The following is a 14,854-nucleotide window of genomic DNA, read 5'->3' on the forward strand; positions in this document are numbered from 1 at the left end:
AAGTGAGTCCTGAAGATTGCACCAAAATGTCATACCTGAAACTACCGCACTTCCACAGTGTTACATAACTTTTGCAATTTTGTAGGCAATAGCAGTCACTGTATGGTGTCCTCAGATGAGGAAGGTTTTTTTTCCCTTTGTCTTTTATAAGACACATGATGAAAATGAGCAGTGACTGATAAGAAGAAAAAAACATAGTTCCAGACTTATCTCGTCTAAATATTACTTTTTAACTTCTGATTATTTGCCACATGGAGTCCAAAACCCTTGGAATTATTTTTCAACTAACAAACTCAAGTGAAAATGCCGGCAGGTGTGTCACCTATAGGCCTATTCTGAAAGCGCCGAGGTAGACGCTCGTGCACGTGCGCGCGCACTCACATATGACTCATCTCATCTAAACTAAAGCACTTTGTCAGAGGCGTCCATTCACGTTACACCCATGCAAGAACGCGCAGACTCAATCTCAGCTTGGAGCGCGACACTTATAGTGAGGGTGGCTATATAAGTCCATTCAGCATCTATCCTTTAAGTAACTATATACTTGATTCCTCAAAGTGAAGTGAAGGAGGGCGGCATCTCGCCAACTACCTGGCAACCTACACGGCTGTAGCGGACCACCTCTAAAGCCTGAAGGTAAGAAAAGTTTCATTAATTTTACCCACATTTTGAATTCGTATTTTTCCCTCTTTTAGCATTTTAGTTATTCTTTTCCCAAGCACAGCTCAATGCGACTTTGCTTAATTAAAGACTTCTTTGTGCTTCACAGCAAACATTTAAAAACTGTATTTGTAGATGATAAAGTGGATTTGTAGATGATAAAGTGGATTTTTGGCTTTGCTGATACCTTTCTATTCTCATTTCTGATTTCATTTTTGGGGATGGACTAAGTATAATGATAGAAGACAATAATTCCTCATTCTAATCTTCGAGCTTCCTTTACGCGTAAATATTCCACATCGCTGATCAGTTGTACAATATATAGTCTCCTTACTAATAACAGGTGGCAACAGATCGCAAAATATCTTACAATAATAAAAATAAACTGCGGCAGCAATAGTTATAATTTGCCCGTTACATTATTGCAACGTCTCTTTTACGTGCGTAATTGCCTTTTTACGCGGCACATCTCGCGCCACAGCAAAAAAAACGAGCGTGCCAAAATTAAATAACCCAATGTATTTCTTTTTCTTCCCAGATTCCTGTTGAAATCCTGACATGAAGCTCAATTTATTCGGTACCGCCGTGATTCTGCTAGTTGCCTTCTTACCGCGCTACGAATGTCGGGCTATTGAGAGCCCTGGCAGTACTCTGCGCGTCCCAGCTCTACAAACCCAAAACTCCCAGCAGCTGCAATCCGGCCCGATTCTGGAGAGGCTTGGGGAGGAGTATTTCATCCGACTGGGCAACGGGGACTCGAACTCTTTCCCATCAACGTCCATGTATCCCGGCGGATCACCTTCCATCTTCAACAGAGCTTTGCAACTCCAGCTGACGCGGCGTCTTTTACAGGGTAAAGTTGGGAACATCAGGGCGCTCATAAGCGGCTTCGGAGACCGCGGGGACGACTCGATGGAGAGGGGAAGAAGGTCCGAGGACCCGCCAATATCCCTGGATCTGACCTTCCATCTGCTCCGGGAGATGATGGAGATGTCCAGGGCGGAACAGCTGGCTCAGCAAGCGCAGAATAACAGAAGAATGATGGAGCTCTTCGGGAAATGATTTCCCAGCCCGCCAAAGATCTCCCTTCCCTTTCTTTTTCTTTTACTCCTTCTGTTGTGCATTTTTGCCATCAGCACAAAACATGCTCTGTACAATATAGTGCTGCTTTATCACTTTATTGTTTATAGCTTTAACCTCAAACTATGGAGCATAAACGGGCTTGACTTATAATGAGCCGATTGTACCTTGCCATTTCAATGTTGGTGTCAGATCTGTAGAGATATGCCGTTCTTCATATTTGAGATGAAATACTTTCGTCTAAGACATGAATTGCATTCACAAAATTGGCATTTTGTTTTAGATTATGAATCACTGTATTTATGAAATTTATGTTTGTTAATAAACTTATGTGCAACCAGTCATTTTCTGTTGTGCAACAGAACGTCTTATATCTATATTTTTAATAAAAAAAAAATAAAAGCAATGCTTACATTTCTCTGTGGATATCCTTACATATTAGTTAACACTAACGCCAATAAAAATAAATAAATAATCCCATTAACTTTGACTAGTAATCTGATTAAAACGCACTTTTCTAATGACTTTTAACACATGGATTTGTAGTCCCACATTAAAGAAACTTTGAAAAAAAAAGTAAATAACAACTTTAAGAGTGCACAAATGGCCACAGAATCTCGAGTCTTGCCTATAAATGCTGACTGGTAAAGGTTTGCCTAACTCAGTGCACACAATTGCATAGGTCTAACCATGGCATTGCTCTGGAGCCAGTTCATGCCTTCTGTCTAACACAGACGCACACAAAAAAAGCTCTAACTGCAGTACTTTGCCAAAAATCTGAACAACCCTTCAGCGCAGTGAACATTCATACAGCGTTCTTCTTCCAAACCCTTAATCCTCAAGAGGCAATTCTCATTATACCAGCAAGAGGCAACCACGCTTAGCTCAAAGATGCACCACTGATAGCTAATTAGTGTCGAAGACACTGTGTGTGTGTGTTTATGTGTGAGCGTGTGTATGTGAACGCTGATTCTTGACCCCCAGTGTCAGGCTACGCTAAACAAGAGCCGTGGGTGTGAGTCATCCTATTCTTTTTGGCCCGCGAAGCATCTTGAGGCTTAGTGTGGGATTGAGCCCATTTGTAAAGGATCCAACTCACCGAGACACGGTGTAAAATAACAGATGGTCGTTGAATGGTGGACTACCTGAGCGGTGGAGTTACAGCAACGTGAGGCCATCGCAGGGCAGCAAATTATTTGCTTTGGTCTAAAAATATGGGAGCACTCATATTTGCTCACTGTGGTCTCATATGTATATGCAGGAGTGTTATCCTGATCATGCAGTGGAGAAGGATGTTAAAAATGTCTGAACAAGCCAAAAAAAGGCACTCACGCATTGAGCTGGATTTCCTTCCACGGAAATATGCCAATAGGAGTGTGGAAAGACGAAGAGGGAGGGAGAGAGAAGGCATTACGAAGAAACAAAACTGTTTTTTTACATCTAGTGTCAAATAGCGATGTGAAAAAGTATGCTGATGGTATTTAGTCAAATCATTTTTAATGTATATAATATGCATGTATCATATATATCATCATGGGAAATAATACCTGTGCCACATTACAATGAAGAATATTAAACATAACGCAAGCAGCCCGATGTAGGAAATACTGAAATGTCACAGTGCTCATTTTATCACTCTGCTACATTACTCACAGAGTTATATCAGTCATCAAGAAGTATACAACAGGGAGGAGAACCAGCGGCTCTCCTATTATGTTTTTTTAATGATGGAGTTTAAGGAGCAAGTCTCAAAAGGTCAACCACATAAAAAAAATATTTGAGTACATCTGAATTCTGCAAAGAGCTGAATGACAGTCAAAGTCCCTCTGTCATTAAGCATGTTCAAAATGAAAAGGAGGAACTAAAGCATGTTTTTTTAATAAGAGAAAAAGAGATTAAATCAGTCCGAATGCTGTGATAGACCAATCACAACAAAAGAGGCAGAAGTAAAACATCTCTGCCTTCCTTAAGATCTACATACACAGATTAGGTTCCCCTCGTGGCTAAAAATGTATCACAGCTGACCTGAGGTCAACATTTAGGAGCAACAATCAATCCTGCTTCTGGTTTAGGTGTTGTCAGGGCCGATGGCTGACAGCTAAGTTGAGGGAGTGCTCGTGGGTGCGCTGGGGGAGGAGCTCATCTGCTGTGGGGGTGCAGAAGGCTGGGCAGAGGTGGCTGAAACAGCACCTCCAGGAACAGTTTGTGATCCTTCTCCTTCCTCAGCACCGGCTCCTGCAGCCTCATCTTCTTCATCCTCATCTTTGTCATCTGTGTGAGAATTAAGGCAAAAAAGGATGAAGGTTAGAGAACTACAACACTGAGGGGTGTGAAGCAAATTAAAGCCGCGATCTCTGTTCCTTTACCTTGGATGAAGTCGATGCTCCGCAGGGCCTTGCCCTCTTTCTTGAAGTCGACTTTGTAGTGATCCATACTCTCGTAGCCAAGCTCTACTTTATCCAGGTGCGCTGCACTGGATGCCTCTTCAATCCTGAGCACATAAGTCTCATTTAGGATATTCACAGGACTAAATGTTGCCTCACAAAGTCATGGTAACACGTCTTAAATATATTCAATCTGTGATGTTTAGCACGTTCGACAAGTTATTTCAGGATGCCACAGCAGAAGATAGTGATTTGCAACATTTCACAGGATTATTTTCCACAGCTACCAGAGGGAAGGTGTGACCTTGCTCTATTAGAGTTCTGGTTTTATGTGTAAGTGCAGATGTACTCATTCATGAGAATGATTAAAAAACATTAGCTAGAAAGGATTTTGACTTTTACACTGGCGGTGTAGTCTCTCTCTTTTTTGCAAAACCCCTTCATCCTCTTACCAGTGCAATTATTATTATTGAAAAACAAACAGCATACTTACTTTTTGAGGAGAGGCTTTGTGTTCTGAAAGACACAAGGGAGAGTTCAACTGAACATGCACATAAAATACTGATAAACTTTTATGAATTGGCTAAAATTATGTCAAATTTAAACCCCATGTGGTAGCAGCTCTGACCTGCAGGAATAAAGCCATTTCTGGCTCATCCATAGTCTGGATCCCCATCTCCAAGATTTTACAGCTCTCCTCCAGATGGTCTCCATATTTCCTTGTCAGGCCCCGGATATAGTTTACCTTCTCTTCCTGTTCGCCTGTCACCTTCTGACTCATCTCCCTCTTTTTCTCCTCCAGGATAGAGTACAGGTGGTCAAACTTTTCACAAACCAGAGTCTTCTGTCTCCGACTGTTCTCCTGTACGTGCGTGAACAAGTGAAGAAAGCACACACCCACAGGGAAAGATTGTAAATTCTGCAGGTCCATTCTTTATTAATGAGTTCTGGGTGGGAAATGTAGGCAATTCAGTTTCGAAGTACATTAGAATTTCAAAATGAGAGAAAATGCGGTAACTAGTTGTTGTTTTCATTCTTCGGATGTCTAAACACTGCAAAATTCCTTCCGTTCAGTTGGTGCCATGTGCATGACGCCACAGCAGTGACACACAGGGGACTGGAGTCACTCCAGCTTCCTCTCTACTACATCCAACTGTGGCACGTGAACCATAAGAAAGCTGCCTGTTCTCGCCCTATCAATTACACTGCTCGTTTTATTGTCCGTGGAAGTGGGTCGAAGGCAGAATAGGGTGCTCTAACTAGTGTATGTGCACCCAGCGTAGGAGAAAATATGAAAAGGGCAGATTAAAGCAGTCCGTGGAACCAAAACATTTATTTTCCTCTTACTGCCTCTCTGTCTAAATCTCGCAGATGGATAAAAGCAGAAAGAGTGGCCGTGACAAGGACACATTACATCAGTTTGGTTGTCTGTGCAGGTGCATTAGTGTGTGCACGGAGTGAGGCTTGCTGCGTGAGTGAGCGGCCAGGCACTGCAGCAGTCGGACACTGACCTCTATGGCACGACAGGCTTCCTCTAGCTGACTAATGATGCCCTGCATCCTGTCGTTGTTACCAACCACCATGGCAATCCCGTCACTCAGCTCCGTCTAGGGGGCAAGGACACGACAGCATGACTACAGACTCAAATCTGGGGCAAATCTATGATTATACTACGACATACTTCATGATGAAACTGTAAAAAACACATCACCATGGCTGACAGTATTCGTAGCCTTTGTAAGCATCTCGGGCCTCACCTTCTTCGTCTGGTAGATGCTGCTGAGAGGAGCCACCTCGCAGTCTTTGTGGGCTCCAAAGACCTTGCACATGGAGCATATGGGCACACCGTGGGTCACGCAGTAAATGTTGATCTTTTCGTCCTCGTGAATATCACACATGGGCGTTTCTTCCTTTTTCTCTGGTGCTGGTTTGCTGCTGTTGAGGTGCGATGAAAACAGCAGTAGTGTCCTGTGATGCTGCACATTTGACTGCATACTGATGTGACATGCAGTGTCAGTTTGATAATGTCACTGTTACACATCTCGGCATCTCAACAGCTTATCGATGACCCATCAGGTGTGCCCTGCCATTCACATGCACTGCCAGCACTGTAATCAATAGGTCATCATCATTGCTGAGTAGTGTGGGAGCAAGCATACATGATTCATGTTTATATAGCTTAAAAGTTTTCCCCCCTTCCTTATTTCTTAAGTTTATACGTCACACCATCAGACAAAGATAAAAAATGCAGTTTTTAAATAATGATTTCATTTTTTAAGTGAAAAGTTTATCCAAATGCACCTGCCCTGTGTGAAAAAGTAATCGTAAAGCTTTTGGCGATATCTGACAATGAGTCTTTCACATCACCGTAGAGGAATTTTGGCCTGCTCTTCTTTGCAGAATTGCTTTAATTCAAACACATTTAAAAGGGTTTTTTGAGCACGAACAACCTGTTTAAGGTCCTGACTTTGAGTAGGTGGTTCCAAAACCTTACATTTGCTTGTTTTTAAGGATAAAGGTAACTCTTTGGGGGATGCGAATGTTTACATTTTAGACCGAGGAGATGGTTTAAAAGACGATGACGGATCATTAACTACACCAACTGTCAACCACCTACAATGCAGTCTCGAGATCCGTTTCCCACGCGGCTCAACATCCACTCACACGTTGCATCGGGTGAACTCAACGGGTCACATAATGTGGTCTCACGCAAGATCTCACAGTGATTTCATCTGAAGCCTCAGGTGGTAACGACCCACTGCTTTCTTCCCAGTTTGGCTCGTGTGATGATGGACATGACTACTAGTCAGGCAACGATCTCCTCTTAAGGGGAAATCCCCATTAGGGTTTAAATACCTGGCACTCTCTACGTTTTGGTTTCAGAACTGAAGAAGCATCTCGGTCATCCTATAAACTCTACTCAGGATAATTGTAATGAAATAATGTCACAACAGCAAGAAGTGTTGTGGATATCATGTCATACAAGCCTTTCAGTCATCTGCTGGATAAAAAAATCTGTGTGGATGACTACTGCAAGTAGAAATGCCCTCTCACCCACTGCAGATCTCTGACTCAGAAGCCAGTGTTTCACTTCCTGCTATTATACTTTACTGCAGTTTCACAAATGAAAACATCCTCCTGTCAGACATGAAGAATTCTTTTCATTTTCTGTTATTTTGACAAATGTCTGATCTGTCTCACCTGCTGGATTCTTGTTTGAACATGTCAATGATATTCTCAACCAACAGGTTCCTCTGCAGGCCGTAAACACCATGCCTGTCCAGAATCACCTCGTGTCTGCAGGACGGGCATCGGAAACGGCCACCAGAGGTCAACGAGCCGCTTCTTGTTGGAAGGTACGGGTTTGAAGCCTGTAAACAACAAGTGAAGCTCTGAATAATTACATTGTTTCACTCGGCAGTTAGGAAATATTAATCCAGGGGATTAACAGTCCATAACACAAACTTCAAACCACCATCATTAACATTCAGTCCACATGCTTGTAAACAGAGCCTATGGGTGTTAAATTTATGTCACTATTTGGGTCTTTGATATGTGAAAATTCAGACCAACTTTATAAATAATTACCAATTTGAGCCATTCAATAGCTTACCTGGAAAACATCATTGGCACATTTTCTGCACAGGTTGTGCTGGCAGGGTAGGATGACCACAGGCTTTGTAAACATTTCCAGGCATATTGGACAAATCAGCTGTTTCTCCAAGTTGTCCATGGTGTCAACGATTTCAAACACAACTAAACAACTTAAAAAGTCTGAAAAGTTTAGTATGAAGTCCTTTCTAAAAGCAGTCTATCATAGGCCCAGCTTCAGGCTAAGTAGTAGGCCTGTTATGTTTGTCCTAGAGGGTGTAGACTCCTATCTCCTCTGTGTCAGTTCTGTTTTTAGCAGCTACTGCTGTCACGTCTAAGGTTGCCATTTTTGCCTTGTCCATATTTGAAACTAAGTAGGGCAGTGCTGAACAGCAGCCCATCCCCAGCCTCTTCTACGCTGGGTGCAATGTAGCTATGCGTTTCATAGGGTGGGGGCGAGTGATTTAGCAAGAGATGCAATCATATGACCCATGTGACTTTTAGATCTAAAATTATTGATAGCATCTGAAAATCTCTACTGAAAACACGTAGTTCTCGACACCTTTTTACCATGTTGCCAATCAAGTGCCAGCTTTGCATTAATGTTAACTTAGCAGCAGGAAGCTATCGAATGTGACTTCCGTCAAAGTTTGGAACAGACCATTACGTTAGAGGGAAGATAACAGCGCACAGGAGAGGTTTGTTACAATAATAGGTTCGCTGGCTAAGTTCCTAATTAAAGGAGTGATCGTGATTATACCTAGCATTAAACAAACTATGGCATGTGTTAAGCGTTTTTTGCACATGGGTATTTACACTTAGAGAACAGCATAAGGACGACAACCATAACATTGGGTGTATTCACCGCATCCTTAAATGTAGGTGATAACTGCTACTATTTTAAAAAACAGAAAAGAACAATTCAGTTAAAACATTTTGGTGTTTGTTAGCATGTTAAAGGCCTTACATTGAATGAAAATGTTATTGGAGAATGCGGGCATCGATCCCGCTACCTCTCGCATGCTAAGCGAGCGCTCTACCATTTGAGCTAATTCCCCGGTACGGAAGTCACTCGTTGTTTGTGTATTTATTGCTCGTCAGATACGTAGTCGGTCCAATCTTGCGGTGTAGTGTTTGATATATTTCGCATATCATGCCGAAATACAGTGCGGTAAGGTAGCATTATTAAGCTGTCTAGGTTAGCTCTAACGAATATGAATAATAACAGGGTTTAATAGCTGCTAAGTTATTGAAAGGCTTGCAATGTTAAAGTTCCTTTGGGGGACACCAAGTTACTTGAGATATGTGGGGAAACTCTTACACACAACCATTTAGCTCAAGTGGAAAACAGTAGCGAATGCAAATTTCCCGAAAACACGTTAACTGAACAGGGCGTCCGCCATATTTGTGACTTTATGCAGAAGCAGAGCATAAAGCGTTTTACGAGCCGATCTTATAAATACCCATGGGTTAGCTGTAGTCGTCAGCTCCCTTCGATAGCTCAGTTGGTAGAGCGGAGGACTGTAGTGGTTTCCCAGACATCCTTAGGTCGCTGGTTCGACTCCGGCTCGAAGGAGAGAGTATTTTTTTCCCCTCCACCTGAAATTCTGAGCGCTTTTACAAATTTGCTAAGAATTGCTGTTCTATGAAGCTTCTCTAATCATTTCTTTTAATGAAAATGCATATTTCAGATGTTGAAAAAAATGGCTAGTATTGGCAGTTAATGTATTTTTCTAAAAATAAATGCTAATCCATAAAAACAGATTTGATGATTTTCTTAAACTTTCCCACAGAATCGAGTAGATTTTTTGGGTGGATGAAAGATAGAAGTGAGCTTGAAAATGTTTGGCACTGCACTGCCTGCAGTGATGGTCTAGTCAGCACAAATACACAGCATATCCTGCAAATCTGCTGTGCATGTTAAATAAGAAATGATCACACCTGCAAGCACTCTGTTCAAAAAGGGAATTTAAAAGTGATTGTTTAGTGTTTGATTATCTCTCCACTCATGATGAAAACAGACTTTATCACTTTGTTTGACTGTGAAATGACTTATAAAGGTGCTGCGAACACATTCAGATGGATGACTCAGAGACCGTAATTAACAGTTGTGTGGAGGACTGTGGCAAGCGTCACACGCTAATAAAGCGCCTTTGTTTATTTCTGTGCTGTTGCACGATTGTTATTCCTCCGTCCACTGATTCTCATTATTTCAATTACAAATTAAAACCCCTGTCCTCTGCTAATGGAGTGCTCATCTTCATGAATCTGTATGAGTTCCTCACTTTATTTCCAAATATTTGTCACGTCTAAATGTCCCACGCAAACGAAGCAATTAAAGATGCACTTTTTCAAAACATTTGACCTATACAAAAAATATTTACATACTCTTTAATTAGAAACTCAATGTCAAAGCGAACGTAGCAGGATCCTCATAGTGGAAGCTTCTGACCCATTTAAGCATACCTCATCTTTTTCTTTTTTCTTTTCATCTGACTCATACAATATGACATCTGCCTTCCTCGCACCTCTTTTCCTTTTATATAAAGCCACATAGATGTGCACACAGTGCTTTTCATGCAGAATCAATGAGTCATATTTAAACATTTTAGACAGATGTCAATACTGAAAATGAATGAATGTCTCTCTCACACTCTCTAATTTGTCTCTTTGTTTCATTTAGTGTCCCCTCCGGGGTTTGCAGGTTAGGAATCAACTTTAAGAAATGAGAAAAAAGGTGAAAAAAATAATAATAAAATGGGGGGGAAAGGATGAGAAATATACACATTCAAATAGTAAAGTTCCCATCTCTTGTGATTTGCAAGTCTATGTAAATGTAAAACACCGCTCTTACTAATTTTTGTCATTTAGCTTTTCATGTGTGTCTCACCCAGTTTTCCTTTCTGTTGATGTGTTTTTTCTCTGTGATGTACTACAACTGAAGTTTTTTGTCATTTTGTGATGCTGTGGGCACACCACTTTATTCAGTTTTAATCAGTAACCTCTAAAAAGGCTGAACTAGCATGATTACATATTCATTAGCGACAAGCACAGGCTGCTCAGATGCTCACCATTTAGATAAAAGTGAATTCAAATGAGATCAATTAAGAAGATGTTCTGGGTTATGTCTTTGTGATTGAAGTGAATTCATAATTTTTCAGCCATTACTATCTGACTCATAATATTGCAGCGCCTGTTAGTAAAAATCCAACAAAGATTGACAAATTAAGAGCAGTGTGGAGATTACTTGGAGATGAAAGGCCAATATGAATGCCAGACAGTGCTGCCTTTGAGGCTAAAAGCTGCCAATTTAAAGAGCACAGTGTGAAACTCCTGTTCCCCTCTTTCGCTCGGCGTTGGTAAGCGGTGCTTTGCGTGAATCGTGAAAAAGGTCTGCATGCATTGCCAAGGCCATGAAATACACCTGCGCTCACACATAACCCCACACATAAGATGTCTACAAACTCATAAGCAAGATGAAAGTGTATAAGGGACCAGAAAAGGGAGCAGAGCAAAGGGTGCCATCTGTTCACTTGTATGAATATTTCAGTTAGGTGGAAGTCATATTGTATTCACGCAGATGGCAAGCAGTCAGTGCCTGTGATTTAAAAACTCTCTGCGAGCAATTCCAGATAATGTCCATTTCTTCTTCATCTCCATATCTGTCCTAAATCATCCACTGAGCTGAGAGTCTTTGGGTCAGAAAAAGTATGATCATACCCTAGAATGAATAGTAATTTTAAAGGTAGCAGTAATTCACCGCGGATTCGCTTGGGATGAAGAAATATTAACGTCGAACAGTAATTAGCAAGACTTAAAAGGTATTCCATCTGAAATGAACACAGACACCATCAGCTAGGCTTCACATTATTTTTAAATGCCAAGGATGTAGTTAAATAAAAAAAAAGCAAGGTCAGATCTTTATCCATTTATGCAACTTCTGGATAGTTCAGGTCTGAACTAGTGATACTCTGGGCAGTTTCGAGGATTTGCCGTCACTGTGTTAATGTTGCAAAAGAACAAAATGATAACGCAGGCCTGTTTATGATACTGTGATACTATGAGCAGTACTGCTGAGGTCATACTGGGGTTACATACAAAGAGATACAGCAGCTGTACACCAAATATTTATAGTTGATTTAGCAGCAGCATTCACATTTATTTTCTCCAAGAAATAGAAGATCCAGTGCTCGGTGATTACCCTGATTACATTTTTAGTGAGTCCTCTTAGTTATCCCAGCTAATAGATCTTTTCTCTGGCGTTTCCAGATGCACAGTGATGATAAGTTATAAAAGAAAACTACATGTGGTCCTGTGTACTGTTACAGCCAAGAGTCTGGATAATATAAGAGGTACTTCATTGTAAAAGTAAGCAATCCCCTATCATATGAATAAATGAGCAGGAACCTTCAACATGCAGTGACCTTTAAGGTTAGCAGTGAGGAGGCGTGCCTCTACTTTTTGGTATTTTTTTTAAAGAATGCATGTCAGATTATCCTCTAAAATGCTTCCAGGTTCACCTGTGCCTGTCGGACTTTAATAGCTTCTGGTCTGCAGATCAAGAGCGCAGTACAGTACCTTATTCTGTTTCTTTTAAATGAACAATATCATGAAAATCTAATTGGGCATAATGGAATATTGTCACACTTTGTAGATATAGCTTACTTGTTTTAATCGTAATAAATAGAAACGTTTTCTAGTACTTCATTGCTGTGTATATATTTAGAAGTTATTTTTGACCATACCTTCAAAACACAAGTAGTAGTGTGTAAATGAATACAGATCATTTAAGCTATGAAAATGTTTTAATATTTCTCTATATTTTTTGTTAGAGGGATTAATGGAAAAATTACAGACTGGGATCCATGACAATATAAGTAAAGGTCAGGCTTGACTCAACTTAGACGCGATCTCATTATGTTGAGATCACGTCATTTGTGTCATTTGTGATCAAGACACAAACTCACCGAGTCACTTTCCAGCCATGATAAATTACTTAAAAATACTCAAAACAACCCACAAAACTCAAAGAGTGACTCTGAAAAAAAGGCTCAGTCAGCATTTTTCCAGTAGCCACATTATCTTTGGCTTTAGAGTCCGTCCCCTATACAGGCCACTAACATCTGTGTTAAGATCTCATTTAAAATGCACCTTTCATGCTGTTGTATAATATGGCTCAAAATTGCACAACTTGGCTCAGTTGTGTAACAAAACATGTCAACCTACAATGTTTTAGAGCGGAAAAATCCCAATCTTGTCATCCACAAATTGATTGAGCTGGACCGGGTGATCCTGAATCCGTCCTTAGTTATGCTTAGTGTTTGTTCTTCACACTCTTTGTGTCCTCACACACACACACGCACCACTCCTCATTTAACTACTTATTATTACTCCCCTGCTCTCTTCCACAGTGTGTCTTTTGTCCCGTCTTCTTCTGCTCACACCCAACGCGTGGCAGATAGCTGGCCCTCCCTGAGCCTGGTACTGCTGGAGGTTTCTTCCTGTTAAAAGGGAGTTTTTTCTTTCCACTATTGCCAAGTGTTTGCTCTAAAGGAGTGTTTGATTGTTGGGATTTTAACTCTGTTATTCAACATTACAATATAAAGCTTCTTGAAGCGACTGCTGTTGTGATCAGTTCAATAAAACTGAACTGAACTAAATGAAAATGAAAATGGAGTTAGAGTAAAAGTGTGCCACACTCTTTCTGGGAGATGGATAAACAGATGAACGAGATGCGATAACTCTCACTCACATATAAATGTCTAACATCCTATTCGATAAAGCCACTTGATTAGAGGAAAGATGAAATCAATCAGCCTGATTTTCACTCCTAACTTTATGTAACATCCTCTGCCGTGCGGTGACGTAAAAGAGACGTCAGCCTGTTTTAACAAGCACCGCTGCACCGCATGGTCATGGGAAACTGAGATGCACTCAGCATTCAAGTGCTTGTCTCAGCCTGGTTTAAACCTCACAGCCTGTAAACCATGAACAGTGCAGTCCTTTAAAGCTTTGTTTCATAGGATAGTGAAGCAGGGTGATTTTAACAGCTGGTAGCTGATTGTTCAAATATCAGGAGGTATCTGGTTTAGACGAAGGGTAAAGCATGAACACAGTATAGTGGGATTATTGTGAATATTCATTCTGTCATTGAGGTAATTATTCATGCATCGTTACAGGAGCTTGATCAATAAACTGTTTCTTAACTTCTGTGCTGAGATCTTAATGAGGGGGAAACAGAGGTGCAAGGTGCAAAGATCATTTTGTAGTTTTTAATGCAGAGGCAGACACAGTATTAAAGTATTTGAGACTACCCACTCGCCAGTTAACAAATCAAGTTTTTGTTATGCAAAATACCAGCCTTATGGCCAAATAACTTACGAGGTAATTTCTTAGATAGCACAGTTACAGAGGGGAGAAGCAGAGAACCTTGCAGTTGTTGGCTAATATTTTATCTCCACCTGTGCCAGACAATGAATGTCAGTGTTACATCTAATCTGTTAATTGTTGAGTTTTGATCCAATTGCTTAATAACATTTGTATAATAAATCAGTTTTTACACATTTAAATAAATAAACAATTCAACTCTTAATGGTTACCAAAAAAGGATAATACTGTATCGTACTGTACTTGTACTACGGAGCTGTCACTGTAACTTGTGCAGGCCTTCAACACAGTAAAAGGGTGCTATCTAGTGGCAGAAAGAAAACAGGGTATGTCCAGCATGTTTCACAGCTGCATATTGACATCATTGCAGACGTCAGCACAGCACAGACACTGCAGTCACAATTAGGCTGTTACACCTTGTGATTCACACTCTTTTTTTAATTAGATATATTGTGCACAGCGTAGATGGAAACGAGAGATGAGGCGATTGGGAAACATTCGGGCCTCGGTTTAAAACAATTGAAATGATCGTTTTATGTAGTTTGTAGTATTTATCTCGACATATTCTTTTCCACATAAAGCATAAATGTTTAATTAGGTGAGCTATGTTTGTGTGATCTTTGTATTAGCTTGTCATACTGAAAGATTTTGCGGTATTTGTAGAAGATATGCAACATTCAGAAAGCTGGTAGCAGTAACCAGATATTCTATTTTATATTTTTATATTATGTTTGAGATGCTCTTTCGTTTAA

General features: G+C 40.6%; 2 protein-coding genes and 2 non-coding genes across 4 annotated transcripts; 2 read left to right on the forward strand and 2 right to left on the reverse strand.

Moving 5' to 3' along the window:
• The first annotated feature begins 431 nt into the window (after window positions 1-431).
• crhb (corticotropin releasing hormone b) lies at window positions 432-2,084 on the forward strand. The gene is made up of 2 exons (XM_004546653.2): window positions 432-636; window positions 1,199-2,084. Exon 2 carries the CDS (start codon window positions 1,219-1,221, stop codon window positions 1,720-1,722), a length of 504 nt encoding a protein of 167 aa, XP_004546710.1. The 5' UTR covers window positions 432-636; window positions 1,199-1,218; the 3' UTR covers window positions 1,723-2,084.
• A 1,136-nt stretch (window positions 2,085-3,220) lies between these two features.
• On the reverse strand, window positions 3,221-8,308 carry trim55b (tripartite motif containing 55b). Its single transcript, XM_004546651.5, has 8 exons — window positions 7,738-8,308; window positions 7,326-7,495; window positions 5,882-6,059; window positions 5,636-5,731; window positions 4,753-4,986; window positions 4,618-4,640; window positions 4,107-4,231; window positions 3,221-4,011 (listed from the first exon to the last, which is right to left on the reverse strand). Exons 1-8 carry the CDS (start codon window positions 7,855-7,857, stop codon window positions 3,839-3,841), a joined length of 1,119 nt encoding a protein of 372 aa, XP_004546708.2. The 5' UTR covers window positions 7,858-8,308; the 3' UTR covers window positions 3,221-3,838.
• Window positions 8,309-8,700: 392 nt separating this feature from the next.
• trnaa-agc (transfer RNA alanine (anticodon AGC)) lies at window positions 8,701-8,773 on the reverse strand. Its single transcript has one exon. It is a non-coding gene; the product is annotated as a tRNA-Ala (tRNA).
• A 432-nt stretch (window positions 8,774-9,205) lies between these two features.
• On the forward strand, window positions 9,206-9,291 carry trnay-gua (transfer RNA tyrosine (anticodon GUA)). Its single transcript is given in 2 exon segments — window positions 9,206-9,242; window positions 9,256-9,291. It is a non-coding gene; the product is annotated as a tRNA-Tyr (tRNA).
• The last annotated feature ends 5,563 nt before the right edge of the window (window positions 9,292-14,854 follow it).

Source organism: Maylandia zebra, linkage group LG9 (genome assembly GCF_041146795.1).
Source record: "Maylandia zebra isolate NMK-2024a linkage group LG9, Mzebra_GT3a, whole genome shotgun sequence".
Lineage (NCBI taxonomy): Eukaryota > Metazoa > Chordata > Actinopteri > Cichliformes > Cichlidae > Maylandia > Maylandia zebra.

What these genes read in the sequence shown, in the direction of transcription:
- crhb (XM_004546653.2), top strand. Translation starts at nt 1,219, where the DNA reads ATGAAGCTCAATTTATTCGGTACCGCCGTGATTCTGCTAGTTGCCTTC.
- trim55b (XM_004546651.5), bottom strand. Translation starts at nt 7,857, where the DNA reads ATGGACAACTTGGAGAAACAGCTGATTTGTCCAATATGCCTGGAAATG. An exon ending in GTGCCAATGATGTTTTCCAG is followed by an intron (nt 7,496 to 7,737) that starts GTAAGCTATTGA and finishes TGTTGTTTACAG; the next exon opens with GCTTCAAACCCGTACCTTCC. An exon ending in AAATGGCTTTATTCCTGCAG is followed by an intron (nt 4,641 to 4,752) that starts GTCAGAGCTGCT and finishes TGTGTCTTTCAG; the next exon opens with AACACAAAGCCTCTCCTCAA.